This window comes from Melanerpes formicivorus, unplaced genomic scaffold (genome assembly GCF_026170545.1).
Source record: "Melanerpes formicivorus ecotype bairdi unplaced genomic scaffold, bMelFor1.0.p_v2 SCAF_5, whole genome shotgun sequence".
Lineage (NCBI taxonomy): Eukaryota > Metazoa > Chordata > Aves > Piciformes > Picidae > Melanerpes > Melanerpes formicivorus.
In genome coordinates, this window is record NW_027142357.1 from 19,665,204 (window position 1) to 19,688,243 (window position 23,040).

At 39.4% G+C, this 23,040-nt stretch overlaps 1 protein-coding gene across 10 annotated transcripts in view; it reads right to left on the reverse strand.

Moving 5' to 3' along the window:
• Window positions 1–10,494: 10,494 nt before the first annotated feature.
• The window catches only part of RAPGEF4 (Rap guanine nucleotide exchange factor 4), a 146,508-nt gene continuing 133,962 nt past the window's right edge, over window positions 10,495–23,040 (reverse strand). For 9 of the 10 annotated variants that reach the window (XM_068138574.1, XM_068138571.1, XM_068138579.1 and 6 more), the window contains 5 exons: window positions 22,528–22,578; window positions 21,821–21,908; window positions 21,427–21,491; window positions 13,191–13,245; window positions 10,495–11,735 (listed from right to left, as the gene is read on the reverse strand). In XM_068138574.1, the coding sequence (XP_067994675.1) occupies window positions 11,608–11,735; window positions 13,191–13,245; window positions 21,427–21,491; window positions 21,821–21,908; window positions 22,528–22,578 (387 nt within the window). In that variant the 3' untranslated portion in view covers window positions 10,495–11,607. The remainder of the gene's footprint in view (window positions 11,736–13,190; window positions 13,246–21,426; window positions 21,492–21,820; window positions 21,909–22,527; window positions 22,579–23,040) is intronic. The other variant, XM_068138573.1, reaches the window with a different exon arrangement.

Genomic DNA, 23,040 nt, shown 5'->3' on the forward strand with positions numbered 1-23,040 from the left:
CCGCTGCCGCCTCAAGGGAGCGGACGGCGGGACCGCCCCGCCTGTAGGGGGCGAGGTGCGGCGTCTGGGCTGTCGGCGTATGGGGCGGCGAGACGTGGGGCTGGCCGGCAGCCCCGCCGCCCAGGCTAGGGGTGCGCGAAGCAGCCAGTGAGGGTGGGCGCGTGCACCGCCGCCCTCGTCCCGGCTCTGCGAGGAGTTGGGCACCCGGACCCTCGCGGCCTGCGCACCCCTCGCCCGCAGGCTCAGTCACCTCGGTGGGGCTGGCGTGAAGCCGTGGGTGATTTAGCCTGACCAGTGAAGGTGGCCTTCCACCGAGGCATTGTGCTTGTCGGTTAAGCGTGCCAAATTAGGCAGAGCCTTCTGGGCTGAGCAGGGCCTTTCAGCTTGGGTGCTTTTGGTGCACATGCATGGCCCTGGAGTTGCAAAAGGAGGGGTGTCTTGGTACGGTGGTACACTGCCATGGTTGTAGCTTTGGAAAGACAAGTTTCTTTTTGCCAGGGTTGCTGCTTCAGTGACTGGCAATATAGCTAAACTTACCTAGAATTCCTACCAAAGTGACCAGATGATGGTAATCTTAAAATAAATATGTTTCACCGTTTCTGTGCCACCAGAGGTGTTGCCACAAGCAGCAGCATCTTCTAAATTCTGGGTGTCGCCTAGGATTGCCTAACTACTGTGGGTGTGAGACTCTGGAGGTCCCCAGGAGTAGGAAGGGAGAAGAGTGAGCCACTAGAGCTAGTCTTCCACAGGAATGTGGAAGAAGAGAATGTGACTGGCAAATGCAACCCCCCATCCCATCCCTGTGTCTTGGCTGCCCTTGTCACTCCAGGTCAGGAATGAAGCGGAGACAACCCACCTCCACTCTCTGAAGCCACACAGGCCTTTCCTTATCCAAACACTTTAATACGTCAGGGCACTCTGCTGTTGCAGAAAACTTTTTACAAATTGCAAATGAGCTGTTATAGGAAGTGACTCGAAAGACTTAGGGGCAAACAAATTTTCTGCTGAGGCAAACACATCACATGGCTGTGACAGCACATGTTTTTGTACCAGTATCATGCAAAATTCAATGCCTGTCACCACTTTACAGTGCACTTCCCAGCTCATCTACTGGTGTCCATATGCTGTGGTTTTGCATTCGTTTGAGACTCCCTTCCTTGTTATCTCACACATTCAACTGTTGTTATTTGTACGTGTACAGCTGACGTATATAAATCAGCTGCGTAGCACAATGAACCGCCAAGAGGTGTGCAGCATCGCACTGAATCACGCACACTAATTGTACATCACAAAGATGTATGGTAACCAGGTGAATCATGGAAAAACACATTCCTGATGAATCAGATACAATTATTTCACGAACATCAGAGGCCTTTCCCCTAAGTGTGTTATTTTGGCACAAGGAATATTAAAAAGAAAAAAATAATATTAAAACAGTGGGGCCCAAGTGTACATTGCTGGTCATAAGACATTGTTTCACTAAGCCATAATGACTAACTGGAGTAAAGTTCGTCAAGAACGTAAGCACTCAGTGCAACATGAAGATGCTGAGAAAGTCAAAAAGTAGGCACTGGTGACCCACTTCCATCCACCAGGCAGGTTCAGCATTGCCCAGACAAGTAGTGAAGGGGTGTACTCTGTCTTCCACTGGATGCATCACTTTCAGGCACTTTCTGTCTAATCTGAGACTGGTTGTGCTTTATTTTGAAGTGATCTGCTGGTGAGTCTGGAGCAATCTTTACACAAAGTTGATTGAAGGTGCCGTGTTTTAAAAGAAAGCCAGATAACATATGCACATCACATGAAACTCATGCTCTGAAGGAGAGGTGCCACATACTCAATGTCTTAAATGCAATGACTGACGTGTTTATCCTTCCTGACTGAGTCAATTGCCAATTAGCCAAATTATCTTAAAATCTATTTAAATGTTAAATCACTTGATTCATAGGCATATGCTCAGAGAGTAGAACACTTGGATTCATAAGTCTCTTGCCCAGGGCATTTGGTCTATGCATTTCATCCAGGGCTGTATATGTGCAGAGCTGGGATTTATCATGTCATACTTGAGGCCCTGGTTGCAAACAAAAATAAACTATTCCAGTAGTGCTTGAGAAAGGAGGGGGTGGCTAATGTTTCCAACTCCAAGTGTCTGCATCAGGCACTGTGTTAACATGGCAGTGCGTGCACCATTGCACTTTCTCTGTTAGAGGACCCGAGAAGGAAAGCAAAGGAGCCTGAACAAGGACAATCCAGCCCCAAGTAGTACATTACCATGAAACTGGAATTATTACAACAAGGTTTTAAGTGTGGACTTTTGGGGCTTATATTCTTCCTGCCCTCTGAGTAGTGAGTCTTTGGATCCTTTAAAGTTCTTTTTGAGTATGAAATCTTAAAAAAAAAAAAAAAAAAAATAAAAAAAAAAATAAAAAACCCAACCCACAAACTAGAAAAGATTGGAAACCAGTGTAATTTGAGTTCCTTTAGTGGGCATATACCATATAAAACAATCTGCCAATACATGGAAGTAAGGTTTTTCCTCATTTTTTTGAGGCAGCAAATTCAGACAGAGAAACACTTTAAAGTTAGCTCTAGAGAGCTCAACCCTAATCTCAGGCTTCTTCAAATTATTTTAAACAGGAAGCAAAAGAAAAGTTAACAAAGGTTATTGTAACCCCACAACAATTGGCAAAAGATAAAGGCAGATCTAGCAACTTTTAACTCAGTTTTAGAGTTGAAAAGATTCGCATGAATTGTCTCTTTACATATCATTGCTGCGCTGGGTGTGCAACGATGTCTCACCATGTTTCAACATGGAAAATACAGTTTCATGTCTACATCCAGGTGGTTTAAATCATCCTGCCTGCCAAAAGCAGCAGTCACACCCTACCCCTGCCCAGCAAGCCCCATTTCTGCCTCTGTGCTGTCCCCCTCCCCTTCTACAGGCAGAGTAGGGAAAAGCAGAGTTTTCCTCAAGATCTGAATGCAGGTCATCACTCGTGCCAGCACAAAGGCAGGAGAGGAGCAGCGTCTGATACGAATAGTTGAAGAAGTACAGAACATGTAAGTGGTTTTTTAGCAGCAGTGAAGGTTTATGCCAGCTTAAACTGTACATGAAACTCTAGACACAAATAAGTTGGAGGTGGACACCTGCTCTGTGTTTTTCAGTTCTCCTTCAGGACTGTCTCAGACTTCAGCTCAGGCTTAGTACTGAGGGTTTCTTGAAGCACTTCTCTTTCTCTGGCTAATTGGGCTTGCTCTGTTCCTAGTGTAAAAAAATTGACCAGAAAGCATGGTGGCAGTAATCGCTGGGATATACTAGGACAAAAAGTTGCACACATATTGCTATAGAAGGTGTAGCCCTAGCATACACTAGTGCTAAACTAACTAGTTTGAGCAACAGTAGCAGTAACAATATGGTAAGCATTCATTTTATGCCATTTGTACCATCAGGTTTGTGACCTGGAAAAGAGGTGCATGAGTGGCTTGCCCAAAACCCCTCTCTGCATCATAGTTTATGCTCGTGCTGCCCAGACTGAAATTCATGCTGGCATATCCTGATATGCTGCAATCACACACCTCTGCAGTTACACCCCAGACCAAATAGCAAATTTGGTTTCATGACTAAGAGAGATCTTGCATGGTACTGTTATATAAAACAAGAGGCATTCAGTCTTTCTAAGAAACGGCAAGCAGAAAATCCAAGGAATTGCCTTTAGATTTGGCTCAGAAGCAATTCTGCCTTTTCTGCTGTAAAAGACATGCAAAGCAAGCACCCACAAACACGAGCTTGCTGCTACATGCAGCCCTTGTGCCCATGCAGACAGGGCTGTGATTCCAGCTTGCTTCAGCAGTCTCGTCTTTGGTGTGCCATGGGTAACGGCTGATTCTTGACTTTCCTGGGGAATGAAGAAAGACAGAGCTCAAACTAATCATCATACAAAACTTAGACCCACACAACTGGTATTTTTATTCTGCTGTTGTTTTCTCATCTGTTTTTTTGGTGTGGCTTTTTTTTTTTTTTTTGGGTGGTTCTGTTTGGGTTTTGTTTGTTTGTTGGTTTGTTTTTTTTTTTTTTATTAGGGAGGAAAATGAGGAATTTGTGAAAGTGTCTGTGTTGTATATTTAGTGTAAAATTATAAATATATTCCAGCAAATTATTATTAATTATAAATTTATTAGGCACTGAATTATTACATACAAGTTTGAGTGATAAAATACAGCCATTTCTCTGGCAGAGCAGGCTAGTGTGGAATTGGTGTTTTCAATGTGGATCAAATACCTGCTTTATGCATAATGGTTTCTGAACTGGCAGGCTACTGCTTGCACGCTGGATGTCTTTTGATCAGGCATGTGTGCACTATAAAAGCACATATAACTCCTCACAAAGTATCAATACAATTAACAATGAGATAGCAATGCAAGAGCAAAATATTAACAAGAAATACATTTCTTGATTGTTTTACAGGAATGGTTTTCTTATCTTTTACTGGCATAACAATTTTAGCTGATAATTATACTCAGCTGTAATCCACTCACTAGTTTTGCTCAGTTACCATTTCATTACATACTTTTAATTATATATATATATATAATACTCTTCCTTATATTAAATTTTGTGGTCCAATAGGCTTTAATTGTTTTTCTAAATTCAGTACATTTTTCTCTAAAATGTAATATGACTTAACCCTTTTTTCCTTTGTTTTAAAGCTGTTCTGAATTTATTGTTGCTGTACCCGTTTGTATTTTCTAATCCACACTACTTCAAGGTCCACTGAAGCAACAATTCCTTCATTTCCCTCATAATTTTTTTTTCAATAGGTTTCTCAGTTGTAGAGTCTGGGGAAAAACAGGCACAATTCCACCTCTAAGGACGACCAAGGGAAGATGACAATGCAGAACACTCAACAGCTGATTTAAAGCATTCTGTGCTATTTTCTTGTAAAAAAACTAATTAATATCTATTTAGCATATTTACCTTTCTTGGAAAATAAAGGCAGACACTGGATTCATGAAAACTTTGGCCACTATTGACAGGGTATCTGTTTGAACTGAAAAAAGAAGGACTCCTTTTAATGATGTACTGTCGTATTAGTAGCTTACATTTTTTTGCTGTTTAATCCAGAGTACATTAATTAGAAACAAATCTGCCTATTGAAGATCACATCTTTTTCTCTTTGGATTTAGAGACAAAATAAAACAAGGAAATGTCCATAATATCAGGCTGCCTCAGAGAAGCCCTTATTGCAGATAAATCTGTTTAGCTGTATCATCTCAGTCCCTTTGCCTGTGTTTCAGGAAAAGAAATAAAAGGGTGATCATCCCCCACCAAATGCTAGCACACTGTTAATGACTAGTTGTGACAGGAAGGAGAAGAAAAATCTGTGCAAACCTCTAAGTAGTTTCTGGCAACAGTGCTAACTGATCAGGAGCATCACAAAGGAGTTACATGCCAGACAATTGGAACAGGAGAAACATTAGGGCAGGAATTACAAATGGAAGGAAACATTAGATTTCAAACAGCCACCAGGCAGCACAGCAACCTGCCAGTACTGCAGCCCTCAAGGGTCAGTCCTACAGAGAACGAGGACATCTAAAGAAAACCCAAGGCAACACTGGCTCTCTGTTATCTGGGAACATCCACAATGCTGCCAACAGTACTCCTGTGCAGAAATAATGTACACCTGTGAAAAACCACAAAGCGCCGGCACATACAGCTAGTGGATTCGTTTGCTGGCTCAGACAGCATCTGAAGAAAGAACTATTTAAAAACACAAGAGGAGGTGTTATAATGAGGAAACCATGGAGAGCAGAGAGCTTATGATTGTTGACAGAAGTTGATTAAGAAATGGATTATTGTCTGTTAGGATGTTGGAGTATCTACTGTCACCTCTATCCTACATATCTTTATGTAAATTTCCTTTAATTGAGGTATTCATTTACAATCATTATTTTCATTGTTGATGTGCTTTATTTGCATTTGAAAGCAAAAAGAAGAAAAAAATTAAACATGACTGGCTGACCCCTGCCACATGACAAAGACTTTGCTTTATTTCCTGACCCAAATGGATTAGGGCCAGGAAATAAAGGTCAGTCTCTTACCAGTACCCTTGTGTGTCACATTTTTATTACATGGAGCTTTCAAGAAAAAGATTCTAATTTACGTCAACAATTATGCATTCTTTATGCATTTTCATGCAATGTTATGAGTTTATTTTTTATTCAGAAATTACCTTTGAGTGCCAAGCCTTTTAAAATGAATCTCTTGTGAAGCATCCTTCAGCAGTTAGATGTAGGTGGTGATTGTTGTAGCTATACATACATGCTCTTTTTTTCCCTTTTAATTATGAAAATTTCCTTTTTACAGTACTCCCCCTATCACTGGAGTCATAAACCAGCAAGACCAGCATGGCTGGATTACTTTCCTTTGTGAATTTACCATTAGTTTTCTTAGTTAGATGCTGTATGAGAGCTGTATGTTATTGCTAAAGCAGTGCATGGGGCAGATGAAGTAAGGGCTGCTTTTGGGTGTTGTTGGATGCTGTGCAGGTAAGCGCATAGAGGGCGTACCCCAGGTGCCCCTGTGGCACCTTGACCACAGCCTTTCACCACAATAAGATGCTGGACGTCAGGTTTGAGCCACCAGACATGTAGGGGAGTTCCTGTTTTGCAAGAGCAGATATCAGGCAGCTGTGCCCATTCCTGAGAGAAGTGGAGGGGTGAGAGTACCCTTTGGCCACTGAGGCTTGATGTGCTGTGACTCTGACTGAGGCTGGCCAGCTCCATGACACTGCAGTCTGACAGGGGCAGGGGCTCCCTGAGCACAGCTATGGCCTTGGAGGCAGAGCTCCACTGGCTGTTTGTCCTCAAGCTGATATGAAAGTTTCTGGTTTAGTAACTTTAACGATAACTTTTTAATCTAGTCATTATTTTATTTGATTGCTAATGCTTTGACCTCTGGTGACAGCTGCTGCTTGTGCCTGCTAAACTTTAATGCAGGCTAAAGTAAAGAACATTATGATTATTTGAAAAGGCAGGGTGTAATGCATTTCAGATTAACAGTAAAAGAAAAGCTATTCAAGTTAGAAGTTCACTTTGCCATATCACTCTCTATGCTGCTTTCCTTATTATCAGTATGAAAAAAAGAAATGAGAATAGCACATCTTTTAATTTTCTTCTACTATTACCTCTCGATTTGCATTCAGAGCTCTCAGAAGAAATACCACTGAATTCAGAAGTAGTCTATTTAAGCTGCGTGATGTTTAAAAATTGCTGCAAGAGGTTAAGGTACTGTATATTATGCAGTTGACCTTACTAAGAAGCTATGTTAACAATTTAGGCTTATCATTTTCTGCCATTACATTTTGTTAAAATACTTTTTTTTTAAAGCAAAATTCATTATCTCTTTTGCTACCCCTGCAGGTTAAACCTTTTCATTTATCTTTAACTTATTTTGTAATATTTCTAAATTGTACTTAAACTTGCTGTACTTAAAAAGTTGTTTTGCTAGTGCCTATTTGAAAAGTGGAAACATTTTTTGTCTGTATTTCTGGTTTTGTACTTGCTCTGCAGTGGCTGTGCACCTTCACAACATTTTTCATAGGAGGAAGAAGTCCTGCACATAACATTTGAACTCTCTTATCTGGCATTACCCTGTCTTTGTGGCCGACTGGGTTTAGACAAGATGTCTGGGAAAAACATTTTGAATCCTGCCTTTACTATCCTCCTTTGTTGGATTCAGCCTCCTGGGATTTAACTTTTGTTCCCTGGTTCTGTCTAGCAAAGGCCAGGACAGGGCCAGGTCATTGCAAAAACCAGCAAATCCTAACAAAGCAGCAAGAGCAAAATGTGCCGGGGAACAGGGTGAGCTGCACCCCGTACTCTTTAGCCTCTGTTACTCTAAATAGAGGTTTTTGTGCTCTGTACAACTGCTTGAGCAAATCCAAGATGTCAGCAGTGGAACCCTGTAATGTGGAACATTTTCCAAAATGCCCAAGTTGTCACCATTTTGGCTCTGTGGGTTCTGCAGCCTTACTGATCTCTGGCAGTGGATGTGTATTGTGAACACTGCCTCTCAGTCACCACACATCTTAAAACTAGAGCTATGACTCTGCCAGTAAATAAAAGAGAGTCAGGGTCTCTGGGACATGGGGCCAAGTAGCATGAACCAGCTGTATCAGCACAGTAGGAGCTGTGACCCTCAGGCATAATAATTATTTTGAACAGGTTTATATTTTTTCTGTCTGAAGTGCTGAAATGAGGAGGGGACTGGGCTGCAGCATTCAGGCTGTTCATGCAGGTGGGTGTGATGGAGGTGCAAAGCCTCCAGGGACCTAATGGAAGACTGAGTGAAGCCTCCAGTGACCTGATGGAGGACGGTGGGAAGGGGTTAGAGACATTCCAGACAGGCATGTCCACATTTCTCACTGGCAGTGGCTCCTGGTGCATGGTCCTCCACAAATAATGGCTGCACACTCTCATATGGTGCCAGCTGGTATGGGCGAGAATCAGACCAGATGCTACAAGTAAAGCAGTACGGACTATGAGTGCTGCTTACAAACCAGCCTTGATTCAGCAGGTAAGGGGTGTCTCTCCATTGAAACAGGATCGAATTGTGGCTTGCAGCTGCAATCACAGGGTGAAGGCAGTATCGGTGTTTCAACATTTCAGTGTTTCCTGAGTGCCTATTCATCCTTCACACTATTGCAAGAGCAATACATGGGCAGTTGCCTTCCTGTTGTAAAGTCAACACAGGAAGTGAGAGAAGCCCAGTATGGATCCCACAGCCAGAAGGTAGTTTTATTAATTTAATTTCTACATAAGTAGACTGTGATCAGCACCATAGCAACTATGTGAGCCACTTGAATGAGTTAGAAACAGAGATAGCAACACTTCTTATTTATACAGCACCCTTTATTGGAAAATTAAAAAATGCCAGATACCAGTTGGGAAGGTAAACTGCATTCATTTGTTGATATGGAGGTGCCATAAAACATTTCTTTGTATCACTGGGAAATATCTACACCACAGAGATTGTTTGGCAACAAGTAAGTAAAACAGAGATTCTAAGGAGTAAAAGAATAAACCAAGGGGATACAAACATACTAAATGGATGAAGAATTGGTCTGTGTGCAGAGCCAAGCTGAAACTTGGCAGCTTTATAAACCAGTTAACAGAGAAATAAATGAAAGTCCAAACAAGGAACAAAAAAGGAACAAATAAAATCACAAACTCACAAATGTTACAAACTGATGTTAAAGATAAAAAACTCTTTTGAATTAATTGTGCCCTTGTAGTTTATTTTTCTGCATACCTTACTTCTGGGAAGATTCTGTATCTGAAAAAGCTATATGAAGTATATTCATAGAGCAGTACAAATGGAAATATTTCTCACTTGAAATAGTAAGACATGAATTTGTGTCTGTGTTATTAGCTGGTTTTCCTCTGAATCATCTTGAACTTCTAGTTAGAGAGTGAAGTTAAAATAAATTATTTCATCATGCTGCAGAATATTTCTTAACTGTGTAATTCCTTCCTTTCAGAATGCAGGTACTGAGCAGATGGTGGTTTTATGTGTCAGCATTTCCCTGGTGACTCTCAGCTTTTTCAGAATTTATATTTTGACTAAAAGGATGTAATTATTTGTATCAATTAAAAAAAATAATAGTGTTTCTGTCTATACTGACTCCACACAGTCCTGATTCATGCCAAAAAGGGCATATTCTGTGTCTGAGGCAAAATGTAGACTGTATCATCTCTGAAACTTAATTATGAGATAATACTTGCAACTTCTAATTTCAGGCTTAATCAGTTTTATGACATCCAGCTTTGCAGAAGAGAGCTAGTATGAATGCAATAGGGAAACCTTTTAGCATGTCAACATAATTTCCTTGGCACACACTTGGCCACCATCAGTGCTTGCCCCAGAGTAGTACACCCATCTCATGGCATATTCTGGCTAGCACAAATGATCTGGGAGGGGAAATGGTACATGCCAGATCACCTCTTCCCTCGTGGCTGCATGATCTGATAGACCTCCCTGAGGTGACCGAAGCCAGAGGCTTCTTGAGTGCCTTCTTAGCCAAGTCTCAACTTGAGTTAGCCAACCTGAGATAAAAATCTTGTCCAAGATAGGTAACTTGTAGTGCTCACATTAGTGACCAAGAAATAAGGTAGCCAGCTAAAATACATCCCTTCTTCATTTAAACCTTTCCAATGTAAATGTTTTCTGTCTTTATATGGGACGGTAGGGAGCCTCCTTAGAAACTAAACAAACAGCTAATAAAACCATAGCATTTTATGACTGTGAGACTGTCATCCTCTGTGGCTGGGATGGATCAGACTGGCTTTGCATTGGTCATCCATACCACGTGGATGTCAGCTAACTGCAGTTTTGAGACCCAGCAAATAACAAGCAAAGTTTGCTGTATCAGCCTATTAATAGCATCAGAATTTATGTAAGAATGGAGCTGAAAGTGCAAATAAGGCCAGCAACTAAACCTTTCCAGCAATTACATTTAATAAGGTACTGTGTGTTATTTACAGAAAAACATACATCACACAATTCCTACACATAAAATGCACACAAAGTATAAAGACAAAAGCTGCACTTCTGTAACATGCTAAATAAAATAAATAAACCTGAATTATTTTGGCACAATAAATATTCTAGAACACAATGAATTAACATTTACTTATTTACAGTCTATTGAAAGTGCCTGAAAATTAAGGTATTCGTAAATGCTTAAGAGCAGAAAATGTGTTAACCAGCCACAATTAATTATAGCTGATGTTTGAAAGTTTTAATGTCCAGGATGTTATTCTCTTGAAATCCATTTGTGTGTATTGTGCTCTTTTGAACCAGTTCTTTGCTACCTTTATGCTATGGATTTTGACACCCTTACTGTTATAATGGAATTTTGTAAAAAACCTGATTGGTAGTTTACAAAAAGAAGTAATATGTAATCACAGATTAATCTATGCATCACTCAAAATATTTCCAGTCCTGTTAAGATTTCTGAAATGGTCATGCTACTTGCAGTAGTAGGCTAGATGATTAAGATTCTAAGTTTTTCCTAGTATCTGTTGTATTTCCAATTGAGATATTTGTAAGCCTTCTCTGAATGGAACTATACTTATACATTCTTTCATCAGATGCTTACATGCATCTTCTACTAAGATCAACAGTAGCTGGCAAAGCTAAACTGATGATCAGTTTTGGTCCTGACTTGGAGCATAAATCACAAAATACAGATTTTGAATTAGGGAGAAAAATGATATCTCCCTTAGAAGTGTTAGAAGCTTTTTGTGCATTTTTCACTAACTGTTCTATTTTATCTTTTGCCTTTTTTTATCTGTATGTGAGATCATTTATTACACTTTAAGATGAATTAACAGCACACAAGATGGCCACCCATACAGCTAGAGTGCACAAATCCTTCCTCAGCCAAAGTTTTCTGACAAGCTGATACATTGTGCGTTGCCTAAAACCTTAGAATATGTTTTTGCTTGCTTTTGTAGTGGCAGTGCGGTAGCAGAGAAAGTGAAGTTCTTAACAAGTGACCTTGACTGGATAAAAGATAATTTCTCATAATTGATTGCTTCAAATGTTTATGCTCGACGCGGTTCTAGTCGGTGAGACATCTGTGATAAAGTTCTCTGGTTGTCAATCACATTTAATTGCCGCACATAGCTCCGAACATCCTGATGGTTCTTATTAGCTAGAGCTGCATCGGGATCTGGTGAAAGAGAAATGATGTAGGATTGATACACTTAAACGAACAAATGCCTGAGCAGAATGCGTAACTCTTTACAAGCTGTCACAGGATACACCAGATCCTGGTGAGTTAAAAAGAACATGTTTTGAAATCACTCTTTTTGAAATCTTTCCTACATACCTCATAGTCTTTCTGGTTACTACCTTCACAAATTAACTTTTTCTTTCAGATATCCTTGACTACCTTTGCTCAATTCGATAGCACTTGGTTACAGTTTTATGTATCACCAGTCAATAGCTATAAATTATACAGCTAACTAGTGTGATTTAAAGCTTTTGAACTAGCAGCTTTCACCCAGATTCAAAACTATGTAATTGATTTAAGCTTCTTTTCATGAAATATTTCTACTTCAGTATTAACAATTTCTAACACTGAATGGCTGCCCCATTCAAGCCTTGCATTTACCACCTGTTTACATTACTTAACATAAATTCATTATACTTATGAAACAACTATGAAATATCACTGAGTTAAAATCTGAGTATCTTCAACCCCACAGTGAACAGCTTGCATGTTAATTAAAAATGTTAGGTAACTTCTCTTAAAGAAAGATACTGAAGCATCTAGTATAGATACACATGCATACATCTAAGAAGCATGGGACTTAGATACAGTACATCTATAAACTCAAACTTTGTTGTATCGTGTATAGTGAAAAGCCACTTCTGCTTATGAATACATGGAAGTCTCACAAGACCTTAATACATTAAAATTAAAAGATATATAAACAGAAAAACCTTGATGGTGGTGGTGGGGGGAAAAGCTCTCTATCTGATATTTTAGAGTTTAACTTTGACCCACGTGGAAATATTTTTATTAACGTATTTCGGTTTATATTATTTATTCTGTTCTTAGAAATGCTGCTGTGTGAATGAAGTGCTGAGGAAATGCCAGTGGGACTGGAAGTAACAGTGCACCTAGAAGGGATGAGATCCACAGAACAATACTGTTTGATCATACAGCTCTGTCATGTTACATGGCCTCAAGCTCTGGCAATCATGCTGACAAATAGGTTTTAAGTTCATCACCTTATGCAGTTATGTCATTTATAAACATCACATTTCCAGCTTGGTTCCCTACAAAAACAGTTTATCCAAGCAAGTATCTATCTTGCATAGATCTGTGTGCTGCTATCTGCTAGCCTTATTTCAATGACTTCTGAACCCAGTGGCTAATTTCAACCAATTCTCATTTGACAGCTGTGTAGAGACCTCATAGGTATTTAGCTCCTTCATATGTCTGGAAAAGAGATAGAGAACGGTCTTATTAGAGCTTCCTGAAGGATATTTCACCCTGTGAAACACTGGAGGCTCCAAACATCGAAGAATCACTGGAAACCAGGCTTTTCAGTTCCGATACACACAGGATTAGTTGTAATTACTGTGGCTGACTGTGCAGGTGTTGTAATGCACTTACTGAAAGGTTGGCTTCGGCAGAATTTCACCGTCCTAACAGTGTTGGCAATCATGCGCTGGAAAGAAAAGATGGGATGCAATCAGAGAACAAGCACAGTGTTCCATCGTCACTTAAAAAAAACACCTATCTGTGCCTGAGTGTGAAGACACATGCCAATAAAAGCAGTCATATGAATGAAAATGTAATTTTAATGCTGATACTCTTAAATGTAGGGTGTGATATGCATTTACGCAGGCTTTAAGTGATCATGAGTGCAATTTACATACACTCGGAGAACACTTTCTCTTGCTTGGATGCTGTAAAAGGCCTTAACTAAGAATGAAAATCAGCCCCTTCAGTGTTCACTTTTTTGGTACTATCTTCCCACACTAGGAAGTATAAGGGGTATCATGTAGAACACTTTGGAGTATGTACACATTAAGACCATCAGTTCCCAATAGCGAGGCCATTTCTAGAACATACTCAGCAGTTAAAGAGCTTTCACCTTTCACATGAATTTGAGCTTAAAATGCGGTCCTCCTGGAAAATGACAGTGTAAAACGAGTTTGTGAGGATGTATATGCATTGATTCCCTCGGGAAATATGCTTGATTCACAGGTGAGAAGGTCACTGCTAGAACTGTGGTCCTGTAGGCAAGTTTCATCAAACAGACCCATTAGTGTTAGCTTGCATGAGTGTATCTGACCTAACACAAAAAGTAGATTCAGTTTTCATGGACACTTCTACCCGCAATTCACAAAAAAAGCAGAAGTCACTTCAGTCCTTCCTGTCTGTGCTTGCTCTTCAGTGAATAATCCATCATTTTCCTCAGGTAAGAAAACATGTGCTCTGATAAAAGAGATGTTATCTTACAGCAGGTTTTAAGAACAGAAATCAAGCTAAAACATTAAGCAGAATATTTCAGATTTAGCTATAGACTGCAAAATTTAAACTGGCTTGTGTGATTAGCACCACACAGGTAGTTTGCCCATGAATATGGAGCCAAAATTAAGTTTTTCTGCATGATATCAAGAAAACTGAAAATTCAGCAAAAAAACTGAATCCCTTAGCTAGATACTTTGATTCCACCACTATTATAAGGATAATATTTGTTTCAATTTCTTTTGCTTAGATTAAGAGAAAGCAAAGGAGGGAAATGCTACTCCTAATCCAAGTCCAGCACTTTAACATGGTCCAACAATTACAGGTCAGCTACCTATTTCTATTTTAACACAGCACACTCTCACCAGGTTGCTTCATACCTCCCTGAAATTTTGTGTGAGATTAACAAGCTAGTCATAAACCCTCACACAATAGCATGAGATATTTCTTACTAGTAAACAGTAAAATTTAGGGCATAGGCTCCTCAGAATGAGTACACAATTATAATCTTACATCTTAATGATGTTATAAATAAAATACTTTTGGGAAACTGGTTAATCCAGAAGTGGGAAGCAATGTAAGACATTTCTTACACACATCTTAGACATTTTAATGCACTGTCACTGGCTGGTGGTCTGCATTAGACACACTATTGATACATCATACACTACATTTTTGTGGATTACACATTGAATAATCAAATGAAATGTAGCTATTTTGAAACCTATTTAAAATATTTTAATTCTAAAACACCAGTTACCAAAAGATCTATGGAATTTGGATATGAGTCTGCTTATACTGTTCCTGTTGTTTGCACATGTGGAAAATAAGTAGATTTCAAGTAGGAATCATTTTTACTCTATGTTAACTGTCATACATCTTCAAGCCATTACTATGTGGCAGATTTTCTAAGACACTTACCTTGCAAACATTCTTGTATGTGCCTAGCATTAAGCATGTGAATAAACTCCACTGACTTCAATGGAACTTAAATGCTCAAAGGTAAAGCATCTGTTATAACATTGGATTGAGACAGAACATGCTGCATATTGTAGTGGTGGTTCTTCAAGTGTAACTCAATCAAATGAAAATCAAAACAATGTGAGCGTGTAAACGTGAATATGTTTTCAAATTTGACTATATGGATTGCCTCTGTTATGTGATGTTATTTTTAGTTATGCCACTTTAAAAAGTACTCCCTTAAAATAACTGTTTCAGGGAGACACCATAAAGTTGAACTGCCATCCAACTGGACCAAGTTTCAAGAGTGTCAACCTTAAGTGAAGCTTTGCTAAAGACACTTCACTTTTATCAAGATAGCTAGTGTTGCTTGATGTGCTTTCAAGATGGATTGTTAATAGACACCCTAATTTTTCAGACCTGTAAATATTTAGGTTTTGAAGCCTCACTTCATAATGATCTTTGGAGCTGGACTGTAGGCTCAGTGTTTGATAAGTTTAGTGTTAAGCTTCTTAGGTGAAAACTTAGATTTATCAAAAAATGTGTTAGTGGATTAACAGAATAAGTACTGTAATACTGTATTGTACTGAAAGAGAAATTACATATATAGTGAAAGTTTTAAGAAGTTTTCACTCTTTTCACATTTCTCACTGTATGGGCTATTCCAGGCAAGGAAAAACCTTGTCTGACTTCTGGTCAAAGGATGAATTGCCTGGCTTCCTTCCGCTGGTTTAAGTGCTTCACTTAAGGAGTTACTTTGCCTATACCTGAGGATAATCTCACTCAATCTATGCATTCAGAAACATTCTGGCAACGTTGAAACACAAAGGAATGAGGAGGTAGCTGTTAAAAGCAGAACGGAGAAAACTGGCCAGAAGACATCATCTCAACCCAATGGGGAGATTCTGGACCATCCTTTAAGAACTCCCATCTAATATTATCTCAAAAGACTTCCTCTTTGGAAGGTTCAAGTTGAATAGAAAAGCAGCATAGGAAGCAAAAGTGCATTTCCCTTTCTGAATCTGGTACATAAGATGGATTGCCATCTTCTGATTCAAGAAAACTAGAAATGTGTGCAGAGAAAATGTTCAGCTGGAAGTTTAACTGCCAGCTTGTTACAGTTTTTCTTCAAATAGAGGATTACCTCTAGTTAATGCCTGCAAAAATTAACCTCTGTTTACTCTCTGTGCTAAGAAAGACCATTATCAAAAAGCCCTACAAACCTAAATTTGGATCTTTCTGAAATAGAATCAACTGCATATAATATAACAAGCACTGCTCCTACCAGCATGCCATACATACACAACAATATTCTTTCAAATTTTACGCAGTCTGGAATAGTGGCAGCAGGCCAGCACATTATCTTCTAATCCATTCCAAGCACAGGTTTTTAAGTGTTATAAATATTTATATATGCCATAGAAAACTAGTAAGGGCTTTAGTCACACATTTCTTGCATAATCTTTATGTTCCAAAAATGAAAGAACGTTTGCCCTTTTTTTTGCATAAGGATCAGAGTGTGAATTCCCTTTTGTTCGTCTCCACAAAACCTGAAAACCAATATGCACAGATTCTCTAATCCTCATTTCACACCTGAAGGGTGAAGAGGCTTGACAAAAAGAAGCATCAGTGGCCAGCATCATGGCACTGTCTTGTGCCGCTTTGGAAGATCAGCACTTTCAGAGCTCTCTCATGACTTCTGCTCCCTCTACAGGTGCCATTTCTGAGACATGCTGCATAGTGTGACATGGAAATGCTGCCCTGGAAAGTAATCTTTGTTCAGGCTGTCCATCACATGAGTTGAGAAATGGCACTGATAAAGTTCCCTAATAACTGCATCCTCCCTCTCTCTCTCTGAATGAAATTCTGTACTGGCAGTCAGCAGGATTATGCAGCTGAGGTTTTAAAAAAAGCACAAATCAATAAGTGGTCAAGAGAATGAATATTGTCTGCCCTTAGGGAGCATCATACTCAGTACTTTCCTCACTTTCTCTTCTGCCAAGGCATAATTCTAGGACAGAGATTTTACATTTTTTCTAAATATATAGCCATAAAAGCAGTGCCATTTGAATGTTACATATTGCCATGTACTGTGCTGCAGGTTGTAGGTTGTCCTCTATCTGCCAAATCATAGAGAGTTCATAGGAATATATATACTAGTGAGAGCTCTGGGGGCTCTCCTTCACCTGAAAAGAGGGCCATTAATGGGCCTAAATGACAAATGTTTAGTCTATATCATAAACTAATTCTGTTTTCTGTCTACTGCCATCTATTTACCTTTCACCTACTTGCAGCTCTCAAAATGTCCTCAACCTGCTGAACTACAACTACAGACAAGCCTATTCATTTCTTCTTCTTTGACAAGTCTGTCTTCAGTTCCTACATAGATGGTCTTCTAAAGCAACACTTACAGCTAACAGCTACTGTCAACTCACTAGTGGAGAAAAGATGCATTTCAGGAAGTATATATGCCCAATTTAGAAGGTACATCTGAGCAACATGATGGTAGAAACAACTTGTACCTTGTCTCCATCAACTTCTTATAGTGAGATAAAGACTTTCAATGTGATGCGATGTTTTGTTTGCTATTGGAGTCAAAACCTTTTACTAGAAGCCTGTACTACTAATACCAGTAATTTAGTTATTTTGTCTACTTACTGAGAAAAGTATAAATGACATGTTCCAGGCTGGATTTTACAGCCAAATGCTTGTTTCTTCCACCCTTGATTCATGCAACAAATGGCACAATAAAAAGCACAAGTACAGTGCAACTACAAGAGCCCATTTCCGGCATATTCAATATTATTTGCTCCCATCTCATACAAACCAAGTGGGTCGGCTTACAAACTTCCCTCTTTACACATAGCTGTGTCTCTGCAACATGTGGTGTTCTCTTCCCTGGCTAGCTGTCCCTGCCCTTCCACTCCTCACAGCCTCTTCCAAGTAAGAGTCATTCATAGGGATCAGGAGATGGGGCAGGGGAAGATGGAGCAGGAAGTTACAAAGACAGCAGCAGGTAAAGCTCAGCAATGCTCTGCAGTGATGTCCCCACAACTACTGTCAATGCCACAGTTCTGCCACTACATCTCTGAAAAGACTGATTTATAGGAAAGTATAATAGGAAAAAAATCTACTCAGTCCCTTTCCTTTTTAGCTTGACTTCTTATAAAACCTATTAGCTATAAATGCTGATGTCATTTAACACCAGATGTGTTGTTCCCTTTATCTGCAGATAATTTTGTCCAATTTGAAAAAACAATCCAGAGGTTTCAAACGTAAGAAAGCTCCTAGCAATTTTCTGTGAAAATAGATGGTTGTGGACAAGAGCAAGATCATTTAAGTGCCCTCTTCTCCTGTCTCATTCAGGGAAAAGGCTCTAGTGCAAGTTCCTGTGTTATGATAAAAGCTATTCACAAAGAATTCCCCAGCTGTGAAGGAATCACACATGCCTCAGCCACGAGGAAAGCTTTGAGCAGAGCTCAGGCAGCCATGAAACACAAACATTTAGGAAACCAGGCCTCGCTGTTCCTGGCACTTGGAGAACTCCTGGCTCAGACAATGTCTGAGCCTGTGTGTTTTAAGATGCATAATTTAATAATAAACTAAATATCAGAAAACATACATGGTTTAAAGGAAGATGTTTCAGCTGAAGAGATGCCAGTAGATCAGACTTCTACTTTTGGCTGCCAGTTACAGGAATAAAGCTGTCAGCAGCACATCAGCTGTCGGGATCAGAACTCTGTGGTGAGAATGCAGTCACAATGCCAGAGGCTGTTCTCAGTTTCATTACTGTGCTTACACAAGAATTGGAGGGATGCACCTCCTCCAGTGGCAAATGGTACCACTAGTGACAAGTAACCAGATATTTTTCTTCATAAACTTCAGAAAGCATCAAAATTAGGATGGATCATGGGAAATAATTTTCCAAAGAAAGATGTTTCAGACAGATTAGTAAGAGAGTGGTTCCCAGCAATATTCAGAAGTACCTCCATCTGCTCACTGCAGAACATCATCCAGCAGATCCAACAGGCAGAAATACCAAATGGCAGGACAGGATTCTTGTGAGGAAATCTGGTTTCTGCATTTCTCCTAAAACTGGCAGAAAAACATCACCAATCCACCTACCTTGAGTTTATACTTATGTAAAAGAGAGCTGAATTTATCTGTGCATTATCAGGCTGAGTGGTCTTGTCTTTGCTAGTTAGTATCTGATAATTATGTGTGGATATGACAGTTGTAAGCTTAATGTAAGTAGGTGGTAGCAACTGAGGTTTAACAGTAGGCTTTTCTTCTCTGCTTGACCTGATGACACATGCAAAAAACTAAAATCTGCTAGGTCCACATTAGGAGTTCAATGAATTATGTGGGTGGAATCTGAATAGATTGCTTTGAAGAGCTACGGATTGAGAGAAGTAATAAAAACACTAAGAGCATGCAGAATAGCCAGTGAAGAACATTAAAAACACAAAAGATACATCTGTAGCAAGGTCTGGAGAAAAAGTAGAGTAGAGCACTAGCTGAAGAAAGGTTTAAAGCGCTGACAAAGAATGTTTCCCTTTCTGTTGTGTGGAAGAATATGAGACATTATACTGTTGTTTGTTTTTTTTAAATACATTGCATCAAATATACATCAATTGATCTCCACTTTCCTCTCTTAAATGAAATGGTGAAAGCTCAGATTACTGATCAAGAGGTGTAAGATTTTACTTAAAACCTTTTGGTGCTACTACTAAGTCCATGTTGAATATACTTCTCAAGATAAGGCAATGTGCAAACTAGGGTGAAAAGGGCAGATCTTCAGGAGCTTAGATAAACTGCTATAAAATTCACTCTTGGCCTTGGGAGTTCCAGAGTGGTACACAACCATTTTCAAATTACAAGCTTGGGCTGAACTTCTGTCTATGGGCAAGTGCTCACAGGAGAGCTCCTGCCTCCTGTAATGGCTTCTACACATAATCAGGCATAAAGAAGAGCTTGAGGCACACAGCTCCAAGGCATGTGGATGTACAGGCTCTTCTGGCTCAGGAGGTGTTATTAGGCCAAGTGAGGTGAATACGGAGCCAGCCATATAGCCATGGCCATAGTAATAATGCTTGCCATCCATCCTGCTTTGGAGGTGCTCCAGCCAAGTCTGAGATCCCTTTGTACGCCCTGAAATATTTGCTATCTACATTTAAAAACAAAAAATTAGTCCAGGAAAAAGTAATTTTCTGCAGGTTCTGCCTCTCCTTTGGCAGGAGATGGCAACACAGTCTGTGTATGCAATTACAGAATGTCATAATTGCAAAGTGAGGTTAGTGAGGTTGCTTAGCCATTAGCACTACCATTTACCCACAAAAGAGTCTCAGATTAGCAGCGTAGTTATTTTCACCCTAGGACAGAGGCTGTCCTGAAGTTGCAGTCAAATCAAAGAGAAGAATTCACTCAAGAGTGATAAACATTTTTCTGTGAAGTGTTCTAAAGAGCAGGAAGTCCTCCTGTCTTCCCCTCTGCAGTGGTGAGCAGGTAAAAACAAGCTCCTCTATAGTGCGGTGGAAATAAACATGGATAATTCTGGTTACTGTAGTACTAAACCCAAGCAGATATAGGAGCCAGAGCGGACAGACTCTAGTATGGCTACTAAATGGCACTTTACTGCAGAAGAGTCAGTCAGATTTGGCTTTGCAACGCAGCTGCTCCTAGCTGGGCTTGGCTAACACTGGTTCTCAGATGTAGGTGTCATGAACCACATTAATTAAGAACATGTCCTTAATAAAACAAGAAAACTGCTTCTCCCTGCTGAGAAACTTGAGTTTCAGTTGAGATTTCTGCCATGGGAAGTTGCCTGCCTGCAGTTTTTTGACAACGGTGTTTGAAATGATGAGAGCTTAGATGTAGGATTTAAAATAAATGAAATCTGAGCATAATCATAACCATCTATCATTTGATCCCCCTTTCCAGTATGAAAGCAGTCAAGTCACAGAAGTCTTCTTTCTCTTGTTAAAGGAAAGAAGAAAAGAAGATGTTGCACACATTCTGTGTTAAAGCTTCTTTCATTCTCTGAGGAGCAATGCAGAACTATCCCAGCCTGACACAGTTCAGTCCTGTTTAAAGAACAGCAGTTAAAATCACAGCTCGATCCCAAAGTGGCTGTTAGAAATTGTCTCTAACAGGTCTGCTTCCTGTCACTGTTGCTGCCTCTCCCAGGAAACATTTTGGCCGTGCATGGCTCAGTGGGTAGCTGGCTCTCCATCTCTGTGAGGTTTTCCAGAAACACAGAGGTCTCAGGTGCTGTGCACAATGCAAGCTATTTTTGCCAGCTCACAGTCTTGCCTTCACTTTCTCTAGCCCTGGAAGTCACTGTTGAGAAGTTCACTCCTGAAGAGATGAACAGGGAGGTCTTTTACAATGTTCATTTCAAATATGTCATACATACCATTTTTTCGAAGTTTACTAGCTTGTCAGTGAATGTCTTGTTTCCCTCGTGAGTAAACGTCATGTCTGTACAGAAAGAAAAGCCACATAAATGCCCATTAGTGAATCATGGCCACACAAAATAGCAGAGTATTTTACCTATCCTTTACAAAAACCAAAGCAGCTATACAAGTAAATTTAGTTTCTAATTTGCTGCATTTCTGAGACTAGTAAAATTAAGCTATGGTATCAGGATGTACTAAAGCAATTTTTTTGTCTCTGCATCATGTTTTTATAATGAAAAAAGATCACACCTCACACAGATCCATTTTTGCTTGTTCTTGCTGCTACACTTATTCTTCAAATATTTGACAAGTAGCTTTCAAATTAATAATTCTGGTAAGAACCAAGCTTACCTTTTATAAGTAGTGGCATGAAGGGAATTAGTGGAGGGTCCAATTTAGCTACAGTTAGTCTGTACGCCCTATGGTTTCTTGATGGATCCTTAAGAAAAAAGAGAAATCAAATCATTATAATATATATTGAGACATTGTATGCATTCATTTAGATGTCATAGCATTTATAAAAATCATTATTTTCTCTTTTGGCTTTAAAGGTGCATCTTCAAACTAAGACAACTTTTATTATTCTCCACACATCTTACATGATGAGAATGCAGCTGCTAAACACAATTTTCATGCCAAATATAAGGTAAGATAGGATTACAAAAAATTTTTTTCACAAAAGAAAACATGCACTTTTCCTCCCTCCTTGCAGTTGCAGATACAGTTTTGCATAGATTTTAACACTAAAATATATTGCCTGGAAAAATCCAGGTTCGAAAATATCATTTCCCATATGTACTATTGGAAAACATGTGATAAAGCCTTTCTGAGTTCCCAGATTAATTTTGAGTGGTACATAAGTTCTCTCAGAGTAGGTTCCTAAGAGTGTAATTTATTAGTCATACATACTTGTTTTAGCAGCTCTAAAATGGGATCATAAACTTCTTAAAGTCAAACAAGGACATATAAAATGTTCTGAATCAAGGAATTCAAGTCAGTTACTCAGAAACTGAATTAGCTCAGATTGTGCATAGAATAAGGGATCTATTGCTATTCACCATTAAGCTTTCAAACTCCGCATAGATCTTCTTGAACTTGCTTGGAAGTTTCTGTTAATAAAAACAAAAATAGCAAACCTTAATTAAATCAAATCTGTGTGGTAATTTTACTATAAATGCTAGTTCCTTCTACAATGCCCTGTCAGGAAAGTGCTCTTTTTTGCCAGATATTTCTAACAATGTGCTAATCTAAAATACAACACGTCTCCTAGCAACCAAATTATAAATAGAGACGGGACCAGCCATAAAACCTGGATCCTGATTTAAACCCCAACTTGAATTTACTCCTTTGGGATGTTCAGACTCAGATTCCTGTTTAGCTCACATCACAGTCACCGAATTCAGAATGTAAGTGAAGGTTCAAGTCACTGGTTTCAGGACATTCCTGATTACAGCCTATCTCAAAATATAATTTACACACAGCTTGCGTAGGGGTGGCTTAATTATTCACACTTATGATGAACTGCCCTTGCAACATTCAAATCCATGCCTGGGCATTTCCAGGAGGTTTTT